The sequence below is a fragment of the Ruditapes philippinarum genome, unplaced genomic scaffold (assembly GCF_026571515.1).
Source record: "Ruditapes philippinarum isolate M1 unplaced genomic scaffold, ASM2657151v2 ctg3695_1_1_1_1, whole genome shotgun sequence".
In the NCBI taxonomy this organism is placed as follows: Eukaryota; Metazoa; Mollusca; class Bivalvia; order Venerida; family Veneridae; genus Ruditapes; species Ruditapes philippinarum.
Genome location: NW_026854265.1, coordinates 68,467 through 88,086, shown reverse-complemented (window position 1 = coordinate 88,086; position 19,620 = coordinate 68,467). Strand labels below are relative to the sequence as shown.

General features: G+C 33.2%; 2 protein-coding genes across 3 annotated transcripts in view; both read right to left on the bottom strand.

The window, feature by feature from the left end:
* Positions 1 to 732: 732 nt before the first annotated feature.
* Positions 733 to 13,465, bottom strand: LOC132739571 (uncharacterized). Its single transcript, XM_060727298.1, has 8 exons — positions 13,261 to 13,465; positions 11,877 to 12,002; positions 10,139 to 10,234; positions 6,728 to 6,942; positions 5,749 to 6,011; positions 5,005 to 5,105; positions 2,554 to 2,865; positions 733 to 1,727 (listed from the first exon to the last, which is right to left on the bottom strand). Exons 1-8 carry the CDS (start codon positions 13,336 to 13,338, stop codon positions 1,665 to 1,667), a joined length of 1,254 nt encoding a protein of 417 aa, XP_060583281.1. The 5' UTR covers positions 13,339 to 13,465; the 3' UTR covers positions 733 to 1,664.
* Positions 13,466 to 18,240: 4,775 nt separating this feature from the next.
* The window catches only part of LOC132739566 (uncharacterized), a 39,698-nt gene continuing 38,318 nt past the window's right edge, over positions 18,241 to 19,620 (bottom strand). For both annotated transcript variants that reach the window (XM_060727281.1, XM_060727280.1), the window contains exons 9-11: positions 19,353 to 19,424; positions 18,591 to 18,714; positions 18,241 to 18,298 (exon numbers count right to left, since the gene is read on the bottom strand). In XM_060727281.1, the coding sequence (XP_060583264.1) occupies positions 18,294 to 18,298; positions 18,591 to 18,714; positions 19,353 to 19,424 (201 nt within the window). In that variant the 3' untranslated portion in view covers positions 18,241 to 18,293. The remainder of the gene's footprint in view (positions 18,299 to 18,590; positions 18,715 to 19,352; positions 19,425 to 19,620) is intronic.

Below are 19,620 nucleotides of genomic sequence, written 5' to 3'. Positions count from 1 at the left end.
GACCTTATGATATATTTCCTATAATCAACATAATTTCTGGTACATTAACATCTATTCAACATCTATTTTGACTTTTTGCATATTCATTTCCTGTTTTTAAACTCTTTTTAAAAAAAACAAAGTACAGAATCAAATCCTTCACATAACATACCCTTCTTGTATAGTTATTAACCCATAGCACTTTAACTCTAAACCTGCAGAGTTTGAAAAATGGATTTGCCCTGCTTTAAATTTGGGAAAATCCATTTAAATTTGGGAAATTCCATGTAAATTTGGGGAAAAAAATCATTTAAATTTGAGGAAATCCATGTAAATTGGGAAAAATCCAATATATTTAACATTGGAAAAATCCATGTAAATTTGAAAAATAAATATATTTAAATTTGGAAAAAAAACATTTAAATTTGGAAAAATGCATTTGAATTTGGAAAAAATCCACTTTAATGTTTTGGGATTTCAGTTCCAAAGTATAAAACTGCGCTCCAAACAGGTCTGACTGCATGGATGTTCAAACTTGCTCTATACTGTTGACAAAGGCTGGTCACTTTCTGTCCCAGCAGATTAAGTAGCCCCTTAACTCACCTATAAGTCAGACCACTTATAAGACCGGGGTCCTAATATCTAAAATGAACTAGTCCAATTTTCAGTCCGAAATAAACTATTCATTATTTTTAGGTAAATTTTCAAAATATGTTCTCACTAAATAAGCAACAGTGCAGACCATGACTGTACTGGTTGAATGATTAGATTAAGTCGACACCAGCACGGTAAAGGTTAAAAAGATTATCACAAACTTTGAAACCATTCTAACTACCTTTGGCACAGATGACAGAACATTTAACAATTCAAATTTACATAACTAAATCACAGCAATTAAAAGTGCTTCATAGTAAATTGTGTATATTGTACAGTTGTTCTGGTGCAAAACTAAATATAACAAATAATTTTTAAATACAATAATTCAAACATAGTAAGGCATAGTTTTGAAAGGTTAAAAGGACTCCACTGAGGTCCAAAGGTTTGAAAACAGAGAATTTGAAAAAATGTTCATGTACATGTGTACGGACTGGGGCACTTGAAACAGAACAGTATGAAAAACATGATGAATAGTATACTCAGTATTAAACTGAAGATCAATATCTAGTGTGATGTGATGTCTAATTTAAGTTTAAAAACATTTAAACCTTTTTTATTTATATGTCACTTTGCACAATATAAAATAATTATTTTGCAAAATTTCTGCAAATTGATCTGATTTTTTTTTATTGGTTTAGACCTATTTCAAATGTAATTAAAATCACAAAAACAACATTTTCAGTTCCATCATTTTAAATTAAAAACCTCTGTGGAGTCCTTTTAATAATACAACAACTGTCAAAAACATTGTCTTTGAAAGAACACATTATTTCCACTTTCAAAAATATAGAAATTGTTCATTGCTCTTATGAAAAAATCAAATTATTTATATCAGTAAACCAGTCTGATTTTTTTGAAAATTGGTAGTCTTGTTCTCTGACTGGTTCACTGATTTGATGTCATTTTTAAATTCTGGTAAACTGGAATAGCTGATTTATTTTTTCTTCTATAAATACATTGAGCCAGCAATGTTATCACATACACTATTTATTATTATTATTTATAATTATCACTATATTTACTTCTTTTTAGCTAGTGGTATTAGGTGTTTTCTTTACATCATGTCTGCATATTGGACATGTAGCATTTCTCTGTAAAGAAGACAAAAACTATTAATGCAAAGATATGTAGAATATTTTCAGTCTTTTTATTAATTTATTTATTGCATACAGGCTGAATATAGAAGAAAGTTGTCCTTCAAGACACCAGTGAAAATCTGGATAATATGTATTATCACAATAAAAACTTTTTATTTATTTGTTGTCTAAATTTGAAAAAAGTAGTCTGGCAAGATGCTAGTAAAATACTGATAATATGTACATGTGATGTATCAAGAAACAGAGTCTTCCTATTTATCTGTTTCAAGAATATTGTTATAATTATTTATTTTCTTATCTTTATAAAGTTGAGTTTTAAATAACTTCACTTAGGTACTTATATTGAACTCAAAGTTTAATCCCTTGCAGTTAACAGACTCAACTTCTTAAAGCTGCATGCCTCCAGATGAGCCAAATATTTCAAGAAAACCAAACTTGAGAAAAATGTAAAACTAAAAGGTTTAAATTATCTTGCAGTACTAATTCACCATATGTCTACTGCATTACTAACACAGTTAGGGCTATTGGACCTCTAGTAAATTGGTTGTAAGATCTGTTTGTAATGTGTTAATTATTTTCTTTGTCCACTTCACAATACTTAACATATCAATTCTTTTTCATTATTTTCATGAAAATTGGGAGGAATCTGGAGGCATGCTGCTTTAAAAGTGATATTTCTGCAGGCAAATGATCTCACGTTTTTTCAAATGGCAATTCTAAATTAGCTTGAACATGCATGAACATTATTTTGAAAGAGATAATTTCAACAAAAGCTACATAAAAATTCAATATTAAGAAAATAATGTAAAATTATACTTACTTTTAGCCACTCTAGTAAACAATCTTTATGATATTCATGTTGGCAAGGCAACATTTGAACATTTTCGGCCATTTTGTACTCTGACATACATATACTGCATGTTTCCTCCGTGCCTTTACCTACGCCTTTACGACGATACGTTCGTGTTGGTAATTTGTTAATTTCCTCCTCCTTCATCCCCCGACTACGCACTTCCCCAAGCCTTTCTGCTAATCCCCATAATGCTTCATAATCACCTAAGTCAACATCATCTGGAATCAATAATCCTGGATCACGGCCCATCAATAGCAACATTAGCAGAAACGGGTCTCGCTGAAAGAAAAATAATTGGTCTTCTTGTATGAAACAGCACTAGCAGCAAAAATAAATTTAGAATTTTTCTTAATAATAATTATTCAATTCAATTTTTTTCTTTCTCAAAATAAGTCTTCTTTCAGTGGATATTAACAACTATAAAGAACTAAAAGCCACAAACTTGTTAAATATCTCTTGAAAAATCTGTAAGTTAACTGTTACCACCCTAAATATCTTAAATAGCCTTGTCCATCTTTCAAATTATTGGACAAATGCAGTCATCAATGTCAGGAAAAATTACAAAAATTACTGAAGAGCAACTGAAAAGCAAACAGTGCAGACTATGATCACATGGCCCAGATGTGCCGACTGATCTTGGTCGGCACTGGTCGTATGGATTTCTAGAATAAGTTGCTTCCAGCAGGCTTAGCTGTCGTATATACTTGCATACTCGCAACAGGGAGCATATCATGATAATCATCACATTATCATAATGGTTAAAGGCACATTATGCCTCAGAACAAATAAATTTTTACTTCTTTAAATAAGGCAAACATGAACTTTCTAATGTTAAGAAATAATGGTTATAGAGAAATGTTAGATGCTTGTGTACCTGAAAAAGTAGGGATAAATGTGAAATGTTATAAATCAAAGCAGCAAAATGAAAACAAAGCAGTATTTTGACTTCCATACAAAATAAAATTCACTACACCTGTACTTATTGCCAAAAGATGAAAATATTATTCGGAAAATTGCCAAATGAGTAACATTTTTGGTTATGTTAAAAGTGCACCAAAATCTAAAAGCTTTAAGAAGAAAAAACAAGAGGGCCATGATGGCCCTGAAGTCGCTCACCTGTATATAGGTTTAAACCCCAGGGCTTTTATTTGAATAAACTTGGTAGACACCGATTAGAAGATGTTTCATGCTAAACATCTAAGGTCTAGCTCGCTGAGTTTTTAAAAAAAAGATTTTTTAAGTTTGAACTATACACACATAGTTAAAAGCAATGACACCCCCGAGGCGGGCCAGTTTTGACCCAAGGGCTTTTATTTGAACAACTTTGAAGACACTCGCTAGAAGATGTGTCTTGGTTAATATCTAAACTCTAGCTATTTGGGTTTTTTTTCAAAGAAGATTTTTCTAAGTTTTTCCTATACACATAAAATAAAATCAATGACCCCCCGGGCGGGGCCAATTTTGACCCAAGGGCTTTTATTTGAACAAACTTGGTAGACCTCCATTAGAAGATGTTTCATGCTCAAAATCTTAGCTTTAGCTATTTGGGTTATTTAAAAGAAGATTTTAAAAGTTTTTACCATATGAATATAGGGAAAATCAATGACTCAAAGGGGCAGGGCCAATTTTGACCCCAGGGCTTTTGTTTGAACAAACTTGGTAGACACCCATTAGAAGATGTTTAATGCTAAATATCTTAGCTCTAGCTCTATGGGTTCTTTAAAAGAAGATTTTATAAGTTTTTACTATATGCATATAGGGAAATCAATGACCCCTTGGGGCAGGGCCAATTTTGACCCCAGGGCTTTTATTTGAACAAACTTGATAGACACTCATTTGAAGCTGTTTCATGCTAAATATCTTAGCTCTAGCTCTTTGGGATCTTTAAAAGAAGATTTTTAAGTTTTTACAATATGTATATAGGGAAAATCAATGACCCCCGGGGCGGGGCCAATTTTGACCCCTAGGGCTTTTATTTGAACAAACTTGATAGACACTCTCTAGAAGATTTTTAATGCCAAATATCTAAGCTCTACCTTTTTGGGTTTTTTAAAAGAAGATATTTTAAGTTTTTTCCATCGGTTGCCATGGCAACCAGATTTCTGCATGGAATTAAATTCTTTGAACAATTTTTAAAGGTGACCACCAAAGGAACATTCATGTGAAGTTTGGATGAAATTGGCTCAGCTGTTTATGAGGAGATGTCATTTTAAGTAAAAGTTTACGGATGACAGATGGACGGACGCCGGACGAAAAGCGATCACAAAAGCTCACAGTCACCCTGTCACTTTGTGACAGGTGAGCTAAAAACAACAACAAATGCATTTTTAGGGCATAATGGGCCTTTAACATGGATTTGTTACTGAACCTTGAAGAACAGGGTAGAATAGTTTTGCTGATATCCAACAATTAACTTACAGTCATGTTGATAAAGTTGGCCTCCCTCTGTCTCTCATTGGCTCCTAGATCCAGCACCATAAAGTCTGGATCATACTCATTGTCTGGAAGGCTCAATGTTGCTGAAAAATATATATACCAACATAATACAAGGGTCTTCACTGTTAGCAAAAAAGATAAATGTTTATAAAGTCTCATATAAATGGATACTTAACATAAAATAAGTTGTTGTTTGTTTGATTAGGTTTTACATTACACCGACACGGTATAGGTCATTTGGCGAAGTCCCAACTTTACTGGTGGAGGAAGACCTCAGGTGTCTTTTCTGTGCATTATTTCAGGTGCGAACAGGCACCTGAGTAGAACCACCGATGTTCCGTAAGCTAGGTGGATAGCTTTCTCACATGAAAGAATCCAAAGTCCCTGTCGGGATTCGAACCTACAGCAATGTGGGGCAAGTGGTTTGAAGTCATGACCTTAACCACTCGGCCATGGACACCCCAAATAAGCTATTAATCTTTTACCAAAATAAGCTGTTAATTTTTCACTAAAATAATCTGTTAATCTTCACTAAAATAAGCTGTTAATCTTTCACTAAAATCTCAGCATAATTTTCTATAGACAGATGTAACTTTAGACACCAACTAACAAAGTCCACATTATGACATACCAAAAGATCTTTCGAATTTACAAATAGGATGTACTTAAAAAAAAAATAACTAAGAAATTATATCAATAAATTATAATAAATATTAAGTATATTACGTTCTCTTTCCCCTAATATGGGCCTCATTGCCCCTATTGGCCTCGCAATTGGCTGAGGATTGTCGGCTTGTTCTGGAGGACTGGTGTTGTGAAGCACAATTCTTCTACGATTTGCATGCCCTTGGGCTGGTCTGAACGCAGGATTGAGCCGGACACCTGGAAGTTGGTCAAGAGCAGGAGGATCGGATGGGGCGCTACCTTCACTTTCCTCTGTAGAAGCTTGTACTTGTCTTCTAGCCCTGTTCACCGCTCTCTCTGGTGACCTTATAAGAAATGGTGTTATATTAAAATCAAGATTCCCCATAAAAGAGTTTTATTTGAATAATATGATGTAACTATGTATTTATATTTGGCAGCAAACTTTCAAAAGGAAATATGTTCAACTCAAACAGTACAGGAAGAAGGATCTGGACTCCTCTATCTGACAACAGTGTCATTGCATTGTTATAATGTTAAAATCCTGATTGTCAGATCCAGCCCTTAGGAAATTTGAAGGGTCAAAGAGTCATTTCAAGGGTCAAACGGACACCCTGAAAACTGTTATTTGTTGAATTATGTATTCAAGGATTCTAAATGATATTTATATGTATTCCTTTTCAGGTTTTTATAATTTATAAACAATTTACTTTTAATACATCCATTTTGTAGGAAGCTGTAAGCTTACAGTTATACTCTTGAATCCCTTCATGGAGCAAACAAGTACTAAGTAATGTGTGTTAAGTTTCTTACTCAAAGAAACAAACAGCTTGCTTGACAAGGTTTGAACCCACTTGGCAAGAGATCCTTAGATTACTAGTCTGACGTGTTAACTAATCAGCAATGCTGTCACAGGGGTTATTGCAAGCTGATATCATCAAATTTCAAATTAAAATTTTGAGATAGAGGACACAGGTCTGTGACAATTCTTTTCATTCATGAAAATGTACATATTTCCAGTCTATGGTTAATAATTTTACACTGTATCATTTTCATGATTTACCTCGCTAGACCTCCTCGTCTCGCTCTGTCAGGTGACCTCCCTGCCCCAGCCCTCCGTCCAAATACCACCCCTCTTCCCCCTCCCCTGCCGGCTGTGACCCCTGTCGCACCAGCTAGCACACTAGGAGTGGCCCCACTAGCTGCAGAAGCAGTTACAGCATCAGGAGAGTCTGGTTCCATGGCGGGGGTTTCATCTTCGTCTTCCTCCGCTTCAACCTGTTTAAAAAGAATTCGCTTTAATAGGTCTCTTATAAATCTTACAAACCTGATTAAAATGTCTTCTTGTGTAGAGATATGTTTAAGTATTGTAGTTTTATTATATAAATGTGGTAACTGGTTATTCAACGACCTAATTAAGTGTTTTCCTTAAATGCTGTAAAGATGCAAATTAATACAGAATGCTGATCACTAAAAGTGAATTTTAATTGATAATCAACCGGTGCAGAGTTTCATCAAGCAATAGAGTTCTTTCCTTACCCATACTCATAACCAAAAAACTAAAGACACATTTAAAGAATGCTAATTGTTTTTCACTTGTTCGGTAACAATAATTTAACAAGAACTGGTTGAACCGGGTGATGCTCCCCGAGAAGGTTCTGGACACAGGAAAGTATAAAAAAAATGAACAAAGGCCAAAAACTCCAAAATTAGGCAAGGCGGAATTATGTTTTTTTGCACTGCACTTCTATTCAATGAGATCTATTTATCTATAAAGTTTCCTGATGATATCAGAGTTATGTCCCGGGTAAAATTCAAGTGTAAAAATGAACAAAGGGCAAGAACTCCAAAATTAGACCAGGCTTTGTTTAGGTTCTTAAGCATTGCAGTTCTATCCAATTATATCTAGCTACCTACAAAGTTTCATGTTGATATCTCTAATAGTCTTAAAGTTATGCCCCGGACAAAAGTCAAAAAGTAAAAATAAACAAAGGGCAATAACTTCAAAATAAGGCAAGGCAGAGTTATGATTCTTAAGCACTGCACTTCCACCCAATGAGACCGATCTATCTACAAAGTTTCATGTTGATACCTCTTAAAGTTTTAGAGTTATGTCCTGGACAAAGTTCAAAGTGTAAAAATAAACAAAGGGGGATAATTCAAAAATTAGAGTAATTTCCCAGACAAAGTTCAAAGTGTCAAAATGAACAAAGGACAATAACTCCAAAAGTAGGTAAGACAGAGTTACAGTTCTTGTGCACTGCAAACCTACTTAATGAGATCTATCTACCTACAAAGTTTCATGTTGATACCTCTTAAAGTTTTAGAGTTATGTCCTGGACAAAGTTCAAAGTGTAAAAATAAACAAAGGGGGATAATTCAAAAATCAGGCAAGGCAGAGTTACGGTTCTTGTTCACTGCACACCTACTCAATGAGATCTATCTACCTACAAAGTTTCATCAAGATAAGGTAAAGTAGGAAGAAAATTACACGTCAACACCAGGGATGTTTATATTATTTAATTATCTACCGGTTTCGACCTACCGTGAGGTCTTCATCAGGATAAAAAATTAACAGAATTTTGGGTCTGAAGTATTGAAAATGAATAGGATGGTAAGACAAAGTTTCATGTTGATACCTCTTGAAGTTGTTGTTTCAAAGTTATGTCACGGACAAGGAAAGGGGACGGACGGACGGAAAGCATAATAAACTGAGGCATTTGTCTTCTAACCTTGCTCCACTTATAGATCTCATAGCCAAAATTTATCTCCGATTAAAATTTTTTAAATGTATATAATACACAAGTTTTTGACATAAAATCTGAACTAACAAGAGCCATGTCAACATGGCCATACCCCGCCGAATGTGTTTGCTCATTGGAAGAATGTATATGTAGTACAGCAGAATAGTTCCATTTTCAGAGGTCTTTTGATAATGAAAACTGATGGCTATAGTGATTACAGATTTGAAACCAATGTGAATACTGATGGCTGAAAATAACAAAGGGCAATAACTGAAAAATTATGCAGGGTAGGTTATCATTCTTGTGTGCTGCATCCCTCCTCAGTAAAATCTATTCACCTATGAAGTTTCAAGTTGATACCTCAAATACTTTTTGAGAAAAAAATTGAATTGAAAAATTAAGTATGAAAAATAACAAAGGGCAATAACTCAAAAATTATAAAAGGTAGAGTTATCATTCTTGTGCACTGCACACCTCCTGAGTTAGATCTATCGACTATGAAGTTTCATGTTGATATCTCAAAGGCCTTTTGAGTTATGCTCTGGACAAAAATTAATTTTGAAAAATAAAAAAAGGGCAATAACTAAACAATTATGCAGGGTAGAGTTATCATTTTTGTGCACTGCACTCTTCCTCAATGAGATCCATCCACCTATGAAGTTTCAAGTTGATACCTCAAATACTTTTTGAGATAAACTTTGGACAAAATAGTATGAAAAAGAACAAAGGGCAATAACTCAAAAATTGTACAGGGAAGAGTTATCATTCTTGTGCACAGCATTCCTCCTCAATAAAATCTATCCACCTATGACATTTCATGTTGATATGTCAAACACTTTTTGAGTTATGCTCCACTCAGGTGAAAAATTAAGTATAAAAAATAACAAAGGGCAATAACTCAAAAATTATAAAAGGTAGAGTTATCATTCTTGTGCACTGCACACCTCCTGAGTGAGATCTATGCACCTCATGAAGTTTCATGTTGATATCTCATAGGCTTTTGGAGTTATGCTCTGGACAAAAATCAATTTTGAAAAATAACAAAGGGCAATAACTCAAAAATTATGCAGGGTAGAGTTATCATTCTTGTGCACTGCACTCCTCCTCAATGAGGTCTATCAACCTATGAAGTTTCAAGTTGATTACTCAAATACTTTTAGAGATATGCTCTGGACAAAAATGTCGGACGGAAGGACGGACGGGCGGAGACTATTTAAAATAGACCAAATTTTACGTGTAGTATAAGAGGAGATGATTTTAGAAACAATGTAGAAAACCTCATATGAGAGGCTAAACAGATGACAATGTATGTTGGATATCAGGTTAAGGTAGTCTTACTGTGATGCTTTCCTACCAAAAAAATTCTTACATCAGCCAATATCATACCAAATAAGTTATTTCCGAAACATTTTTTCTCCTTCAAATCTTGGACATTAGAACGTTATTCACAATCACTCATTCTATATCTCTATGTTCTAAATTCCAACATTAAATGGTTAAAAATTATTGAATACCGAAGATTGTAAAAAATAACTTTCCGGAAATGACCAATTAATTGACCAATATTAGGAATTTTTTGGCAGGAAAGCATTGCACTATGACAACCTTAATCCAAATTCTTGTTAGTAATATAGTAATGATAACATTCTGTTACCATATTACACACAGTGATGTCTTAACTTAAATCAAAGAAATGTTAACAAAAAAATTATGTTAACAAACATTCATACCTCAAGAGCCTCTGGCCTTAGATTAAACATGGTCTGAAACAGTTGTCTGATGGGCGTGGCACTCATGGGGCGTCCTGGTGGAGGATGAAAACTCCTCTGAAATATTTAAGATTAATATTTGATAATAATGTAAGATTTATAAGTAGGGGATACTTAAATGAATCATCTTTGCAAAAATAAAGAATGTCATACAATAGTGAAAATATTTATTTTTTAATTAAAATATAATAATTTTTCTAAGCTTTCATGGTGAAAGACTCAACAAGAGTATGGTTTATGAACAGGCTACTCAGTAACTTTCCTCACCGCTGTGGATTCGAATTCAAACAGGAACCTTGCATTCTTTCATGTGAGGAAACTATTCAGCTAGCATACTGAATGTTGATGGTTCTACTCAGGAGCCTGTTCGTGCCTGAAATAATGCATGGAAGCCATTGCAAGGGCACCTGAGATCTTCCTCTACCAGTAAAGCTGGAACCTTGTCATATGACCTATACTGTGTTGGTGTGACATAAAACCCAATTAAACAAGCAATTATCATAGTATTGCAAGCAATCCATAAGTCCCCTACCGGTAAGAGCCCAAGCAACATTCTGAAGGGCCATTGGCCATTCACTTATGTTCCTATTTTAAGTAAATTTGTTAAAAAAGTTATTCAAAAGTTATCACAGGAAACAGTTTTTATGTTCAGACAGACAGACTGAAGAAGACTCTAAAGTTATTTTTTAAAAATCCCTGTTATCAAAATATAACATTTTTAAAATCCTATCATGATTGAAGAAGTTGGAGTAAAAATTACCAATTTCTCAAAAAAAAAGAGTCTAAGTTCAAAAGGGGCATAATTCTGGAAATAGTCTTTCTAGAGTATTGAACACTCACAAATGTTGAGTGATAATAAGAAACATTTATATGAAGTTTGAAGTAGATACATTCAAAAAAAGAAGTTATTAAAAAAAACAATTTTTTTTTCATGAAAATTTTAAGTTCAAGGGAGGTAATTCTGATAAATTTTGTGCTAGAGTTGTAAACCTTGTCACATATGATGTGGTTGATGACAAGCAACTTATATTTAAAGTTTGAAGAAAATACCTTAAGAAATAAAGAACTTATAGTGAAATAACTTAAAAACTAGAATCAGAAATCTTGAAATTCAGTTTATTTGTTGCCATAGCAACCAGAATTTTCAACATAGGAAGATAAGAAAAGGATGTGCATAATTTCCATACTGCCATCTACCCATATGTCAAGTTTCATAAAAATATTTTCAGTACTTTTTGTGTTATCACTGGATCCAGGTTATGTGTAAAATTTGTCATATTTTCAGTCTATTTGTTGCCATAGCAACCAGAATTTTCAACATAGGAAGAAAAGAAAACGATGTGCATAATCTCCATACTGCCATCTATCCATAAATCAAGTTTCATAAAAATATTTTTAGTACTTTTTGTGTTATCGCGGGATCCAGGTTATGTGTAAAATTTGCCATATTTTCAGTCTATTTGTTGCCATAGCAACCAGAATTTTCAACATAGGAAGAAAAGAAAAAGACGTGCATAATCTCCATACTGCCATCTATCCATATATCAAGTTTCATTAAAATATTTTCAGTACTTTTTGAGTTATTGCGGGATCCAGTTTTGTGGACAGACGGACTGACGGACAGACGGACGGAGGGTAAACCTAAAGTACCCTCCGGTAAACCGGTAGGGGACTAACAAGCTATGACTTTGTGACTTACAAGACGTTTACTTTGTTCCTCCTCGTGTAAGCGTCTAGCTAGATCAGCGTCGGATTCCTCTTGTTCTCGTAACATTTGCTCCTGTAACTGTCTCGCTATCTCTTCATCTTTATCCGTACCATTCTCCTGTAATTCAATATCACCATAGCATAAATCAGGAGCCTTTTTTTCTCTCTCCTTTAGCAGGAGCCATTCATACATTTAAGTGTCTTGTCCAGAAAAAAATCTTCAATTTTATGCTGTTTTCCCCTAAAATTAATTTTTAATCAAGTTGTTTTCATTTATCAAATCTGGGGAATTTTATCCCACAGCTGGATATGTAGGGACAAGCCTTAAAAGCGGGGGAATAATGACCCCCGGGGAGATATGGCATGCATGCTCTTTGGTAAAAATACTGTTATGTTTCCCTGAATTTAAATAAAGAGCCCCATCCTTTTGCTGTGAAAAATATAACAAGTATATAAATTATGAAATGTTTTAATTAAGAATTACTGACTCTACTTGACCAACAAATATTTGCTTATTTCTGGAAGTTTCATAATAAACCATTCCCTGCTCTCATCTTCTACTGACAGTTAAACTTTCATAATATCAGATTATTTGGTGTTTTAGCACATTTTGTAATGGGAAAGGGTTTTATCTACTGTAATTTCATTATTTCAGATAAAAACCATATTGCGGCATATATATATATATATATATTGATTAGGCCCATTGTTATTAAGCTTAGATACAGATCTTACTTTAAAACAGCACAACCAATGCAGAACATCATTCTTTGGGAGACAAAAGTTGTTGCTGAGAGGTGTTGCTATAGATTTTGTAATATTTATTTTGAAGTCGTGTTATTGTAAAGAGGTTTCTTGTCATACATATTATATACTTGTCATGCAACCTTTTGGCAGAGGTTGGACTACACTTTGACTTAGTCTATATAAAGCTAATCTGTTGCAAGTTGTATAATTTTTATGAAATTGTTACATACAAGTCTGTATGAAATGACATTTAACATGAGCTTTCACATGTATATGTATTATTTTAAATGTCAGCATACTTCCTACATTTATTAAGCAAAACTTTGGTTTGATTTTATACAATTATTATTAAGAATTTCACACCAATTACATGCTTCTTACAATTACATGCTTCTTGTTAATTTATTTTTCTGGTAACAAGTTTGATGTAAACAATAGTTTTGCTATGATTAGCCTGTGGAAGTAGTTTTTGTCTATAACTTTATTTAGATTTGGATAATTCAAACCCATCAATTATCAAACTAATTAAAAGTCCACGGCAATTTGAATATTAAAATCAATGTTGGACTATATATATGTATTATATTTAAAGTAATAGAAGTATTAACCTGATATAAAATTATTCTTACCTGACTTTTGGCTTCCTCTTTTGCCACTGGTTTGCTCTTAGAGGTAGTTTTTGGTTTCACAACTGCCTGCTTGGACATCTTAAAGAATGTTCCTTCTTCCTAAATCCCTAAACTATTGGCTAATATGTGGCTTTCCTTGCTTTAGTTTGTATTAGTTACAAATGCGAAATGTCTTTTCCATTCCTTTCCAATTTATATAATGTATATCTAGATATATAAAAAGGATAAAGAGTATGTTAATGGATTTTAACATGGCTTTTATTCATGAATGTAGTTCATGTAAGTAAACAATATGAAAAGGCATGGTATACCTAATACTTAGTAGTCAAAATATTTTGTCATACCATTTAATGGCAGCCAAAGCTACTATAGTCTGAGATATTTTTGTTCCAGGTCAGAATCCTAGAGGGGAGATTATTGCCCATACACTAAATTGCACAATATCTCAACACAGAGTTCAACAATTTTAATAGTAGGACTAACCTCCCACAAGCTTGGAGAAAAATGGGAAATTTGAATTTGGAACCAGGGAAAAAAACCATGTAATGAAAACCCTGCCACATCAGAGCCAATTCCCTTGCAAACATGGTGTTCAGGGCTTCACTTCTTTGAACATTTTTCATTTGAAGTATTTGTGTATTGATGTGGAGAAACGACACTTTAGAACTGTATTCAGATTAAGGTCTGACTAAATTGTCTTGTAAACTATTAACTTAACAGTTTGTGATTTGATTGTTAGGCATCAGTAAGACAGTAAGTTTATTTGAGATATCAACACAAACATAAATGTATGTATTTTGACCAGGCAGGTAACCGTTTCTAGTTGGACTAAGTGAAGGTACTAGTATTTTGTTTAGCCTAATAAATCAAGCATGATCAGTTTGACCCATCTTACAGACTGTTTCTTGTTTTTTCTACTGTCAAACTGTTATGCCTAATTTTAACTGTCATTTTTACGCACAGAAAATTAATTGGCAACACTGTTTCTAGTTTGAATCAGTTTAAACGAATAAAATAAAAAAAAAAAATTGTAGTTCTTCAAAAAATAATTAGAGTTCAGAATATATTTTGTTACTAAATATCTCAATCAAAAATTGATTCAATAGGAGCTCTCTGAAAGCATACCAGCAATTTACTTTAAATTATTGTTAACTATTTATTTGGTGGACATGTTATGATGTCATTGTTACAAAATCATTTCCATGACAACTTAAATAAAAATGAATATATATGTCCTATCTGGTCTTATCTGGTCTCTCCTGAGCGGCAAATAATAGAGACAATATATTGACTGTAAAATATATTTTTTGCTGAAACATATCCTTGACTTAGTAACTTGTGGTCACGACATAGTATCTCATAAGCCCACAAATTAATTATCTTGTCCCCACAACTTAAAAACTCTTGGCCACAACATAATTATCTCGTGCACATGGCTTCGTAACTTGTGGCCAGGACATAGTATCTTGTGCACACCACTTTATTATCTTGTGCACACAACTTACGGACTTAGTAACTCTTGGCCACGACATAGTATCTTGTGCGCACCACTTAATTATCTCCTGCACACGACTTAGAAATTCTTGGCCATGACAAAGTATCTCGTGTCCACGACTTATTATCTTGTGTACACGACATAGTAACTCATGCGTAAAAGATAAATAAAAAGACACACGTGTATAGCCTCCATATAGCTTACACACAATTTCTATTCCTTGATTTAAAGATACATACAACCTTTGGCTTGTTTCTGGATTTTCTTAGCAGTTTAACAGCTGTTACGCATGCTATGCAAATACTGTCAAATGCGCAACACTCGAAAAGAACAAAAACTTGAGAAAGATACTTTTTTAGCACTTTCAACCGGGCAACAGACTGAACAGTGAGCAGGTGAGTGAGTGACAGTTCAATATTGAAGCAGTCACAAATTGGAACATTGTAGATTGCAAACAAATTATGTTTTCATTGATTTACTTAGCGCATTTTATTAACTTATACCTGATGAAATCGAAATTTGATTTTAGTAGACGAAATTTTTCATATGGACCTCAAATACAACCATTTTTTACAAAGTTTTGGATTTGTTTACCCTTGGATCCATTAAATGGCGCATCGTAATAAGATATAATATGTGATGATTGCTTTACTCCGGGTTGCACACTGACAAATGTCTACCGCTAAATTCGATCAGAAAGAATTGATTAAATATTCATGTAAATATTGCAACTCTTCCAATTTTGTACTAAATTTCATTATATTCTTATAAATGAAATATTGAGAAATATCACAGATACATAATTATATTTAGCTCCATGGAAATATTGATGTCATTTTCCATATTTTCATTGTAAAAATTTAATTTAGGAACATATTTCCCGGATTTTCAATGCTGTTTTGCCGGGCTACGTTCTTCTAAATTCAGCCAGTACACATAATTCCTATTCAGAAGATTGAAAAAGAGAAAAAGTATATAAAAACAGAAAATTAAGTTATTTCTATTAATATACATGTAGGATTTATTTTCATATTGTGGTATGAAAATTATCATTATTCACTAGTGGCTATACTGCCTCTCGTGAAATATTTATTTTCATACCTATCGATGAAAGTAAATCCTGTATTTATAGAAGAAACTTGAATATCCTATATGACTTTGACATAAATGGAAGAATATCAAACTTTCAACAGTTTAGGAAAAATGCAATCAATGCCTGATTATTGTAAAATATGATAACAGTATTGTTCTGAACTTCTGAATAAAGTCATTTTGGGCGTTGGTGTGGGCAAGGTCTTTCAAATATGTTTGAAAGATCCTGGTGTGGGAAAGGGGTGAGACATGGCTTTTAATCTCTTCATTAATATTAATGGGTTTGTTATTTTGCGCTTAGTCGAGAATTTTGTTTGTTTGTTTGTTTTGGGTTTTACGTCACATCGACACAGTATAGGTCATATCGCGACGTTCCAGCTTTACTGGTGGAGGAAGACCTCAGGTGCACTTCAGTGCATTATTTCAGGCACGAACGGGCACCTGAGTAGAACCACCGACGTTCCGTAAGCTAGCTGGATAGCTTCCTCACATGAAAGAATCCTAAATCCCTGTCGGGATTCGAACCCACAGCGGTGAGAGGCAAGTGGTTTGAAGTCAACGACCTTAACCACTCGACCACGGACGCCCCCTCTTAGTCGAGAACTTCGTCCTTTAATTGTGTTGATGTAACATTAAAAACAAAATTAAATTAACAATATTATGGTCATTTCATTTAAAACATTACACGTATTTAACATGTCTATTTATATTTCAACAATTTTATATGTGACATTTGATCACAGAGCTACAGATGTATATTTAATTTTATTTTATAAATGTCTTTGATTTGATACATTTTGACTGAAATTTAGCCAAATGATATACAATTTCTTCATTAGTTTAACATTTTTGTTTTCTATCTTCACCTTTCTCTCTTGTTTAACTACATGTATATACATGTATATTCACATCTTTTGATGATATAATTGTCTGCAAAGTTACGTCATGTTGAAAAGTTTCATTGTATTTATCTGTTTTTGTAGAAAGAAACATATGCATGTCTACGCTAGGAAATAAAATATTTTGAATCTTTGAATCTATAGCTTAATTCGTTCGTGACATATTTTCAGTGCATAATTCTAAATGTTTTCAACAAATAAAATTGTCGTGAATAGTTCATATATAAACGTCAGTAAATTCATTCGGTAAAGGAAAGTTACGAAAGTGCCTGGTTCAGGGTCCATTCTTGGCTAATCTATATCCCAAGCATTGACGGCGTATTTTGCGCGCTGTGATTTTTATTCTATGAGCAGGGCGACCGCAGTAAAATTATGCTCTAGACAAGTTACAGATTCATGTATTTTTTTTCACAAATCGATGAAAGACATACACAGTTCCAATGTCATATTAATTATCATTTGATTGTTGCAGATAATGACTTTGCCGTGCAGAAAAGGCGAAATAGACATTGAGTGTACAATTTCATCTCAATCCAATTCCCTTATTGGAAAGACCCGCCAGATTCTCGGAGAAATATTCTTAGTGGTCAGCAAATCAATGCGACGAGTCATCAAGCAATTTCCATGTCATGTTGCATCTCCACTTAATGTATTTTAGTCGTCTATCAGCAAAGTACTTTCTCAATCATTACTCGTGTTCATAAAAGATCTTTAAAAATGAATCCTTGAATATTTTCAACAGATGAACACTCATTCCAGCTTTCAATATTTTATTAAGTTTCTTTGATGATTCGGGCTAAACAACAGGGACTCTTGTGTGCGAGCATTCAAAGATTAATAGATTCTTTTGAAGAGCCGGTAAGTCAACTGTCAAAGGCTTTTGTCCGCCCTGTCATTCTCATGGGAGGGCTTTTGTCCGCCCTGTCATTTTTTTTAGACGGGAAAGTTAAAGTCCGGGAGGGCTTTTGCCCGTTTCCATATTAAATATTGGAGAGATTCTTTAGTAAATTTTAGTATATGGTACTGCTTATATTTCAAACAATTGATGCGTGAGGCATTTATCTAAAACTGTACTTATTTCAGCAATTTGTTGGTTCTCGGCATTATGCATATATAATTTTAGTCAACTGATTGGTACAAATTTTGTACATTTTCCATCAGTATTTCAAATATTGTTAAAAAATAAATAAAAATGTATCATAGAATGCTTAAAAGACATTTCTTGAGAATTGATTAAGAGAGAAAATTAACTTGATGAAAAAGAATTTTAAGTTCTAGAACAATATATATTTTCTGTAATGTTGGCATGTAACTAAAACTTACCAACGCCGTCCATATGAATTATGATTTTTTCTTGGTTTGTTATCGTGAATGATACAAAAAATAATCAACATAATTATCTATATGGTATAACAGACTATGAGTTATTGTCATGTTTGTTTCGAAATCACAATAAAGTACAAACATTTAAATCAATATTAAACAAATATCTAGCATGGTTACTTTTTTTTTATTTGTAACATGTTTTACAGCAAAATTCACATCTGTTAGCCTGAAATATTAAAAGAAATCCAATAAAGCAGTGTTCAATATGAAGTAAAACAGGAAGATAGATTAAACACGGATAATATCCGCGTAGATAATTAATAACCTCAGAATTTAAAGTTTTTGACGGAAGCAAATTTTTTCTTTATAAGGAAGATAATTTATATAGCAAAGACATAAAAAACATTAACAGTCTGTTGTATATGATAACATCATTGACCAATTATATAAAATCTCAAACTTGGAAAGACAGAAGTATGGGTAGGTAACTGAACTTTGTTTAAAAACCACCAACGTACCAATTATTTCAGACACGTGGATTGATGTACAGTTGTCATTACAGAAATCAGAATGACAACAGTGCGAGCAGACGGGGGCGTGACGAGCTGACAATTCATTGGTTGACCTCTTCTTTGAACATGTCTGCATTTAAAATTTCACATATAAATATATTCTTATATATATTTATTTAGTTTAAGAAACAGATCGGTCACTTTCGATTTTAAATGAAATATATTGGAAAAGCTGATCGTCATCTATTTTATTAAATTTATTGGTTTCTACACAGATAATTTCTGTACACACACATTCTTTCTAAACTAACTTTAACGAACGTCTGCGCTTGGAGGATATGCATATAGCTTTAATAATAACAATGTTTCCTGGAACTATAACATATGTTACCTTTAAATATAATGTATGTTACCTGTAACTATAACGTATGTTACCTGTATCTATAACGTATGTTATCTGAAACTATACTAAATGTATTCTGTAAATATAACACAATATCTAACCTACAACTATAACGTATGTTACCTACAACTATAACGTATGTTACCTGTAACTATAACGTATGTTACCTACAACTATAACGTATGTTTCCTATAACTATAACGTATTTTACCTACAACTATAACGTATGTTACCTACAACTATAATGTATGTTACCTGTAACTATAACGTATGTTACCTGTAACTATAACGTATGTTACCTATAACTATAACGTATGTTACCTGTAACTATAACGTATGTTACCTGTAACTATAACGTATGTTACCTGAGAGTCTGCACAAGCTCTCATGTAGTGAGAGTCACTGTCGCCCCACTCGTACTTCTCTATCATGCAAACCTGTTTTACATTTGTATGTTTGTTAATCATCAACCATGCAAATCTTAATAAAATATAAACATTTGTTCAAAGACTTGCCTCTCTCTATAGTTATCTATTGAACATCTTTTACAATTCAACGAAATCTGCGATTTTTATCTCTAGAATTTAGCGTCACGTGACTTTAAACATGAGGTACATTTGAAATACATGTACT

What these genes read in the sequence shown, in the direction of transcription:
- LOC132739571 (XM_060727298.1), bottom strand. Translation starts at nt 13,338, where the DNA reads ATGTCCAAGCAGGCAGTTGTGAAACCAAAAACTACCTCTAAGAGCAAA. An exon ending in CATATTAGGGGAAAGAGAAC is followed by an intron (nt 5,106 to 5,748) that starts GTAATATACTTA and finishes TATATTTTTCAG; the next exon opens with CAACATTGAGCCTTCCAGAC. An exon ending in CCAACTTTATCAACATGACT is followed by an intron (nt 2,866 to 5,004) that starts GTAAGTTAATTG and finishes TTTTTCTTTCAG; the next exon opens with CGAGACCCGTTTCTGCTAAT.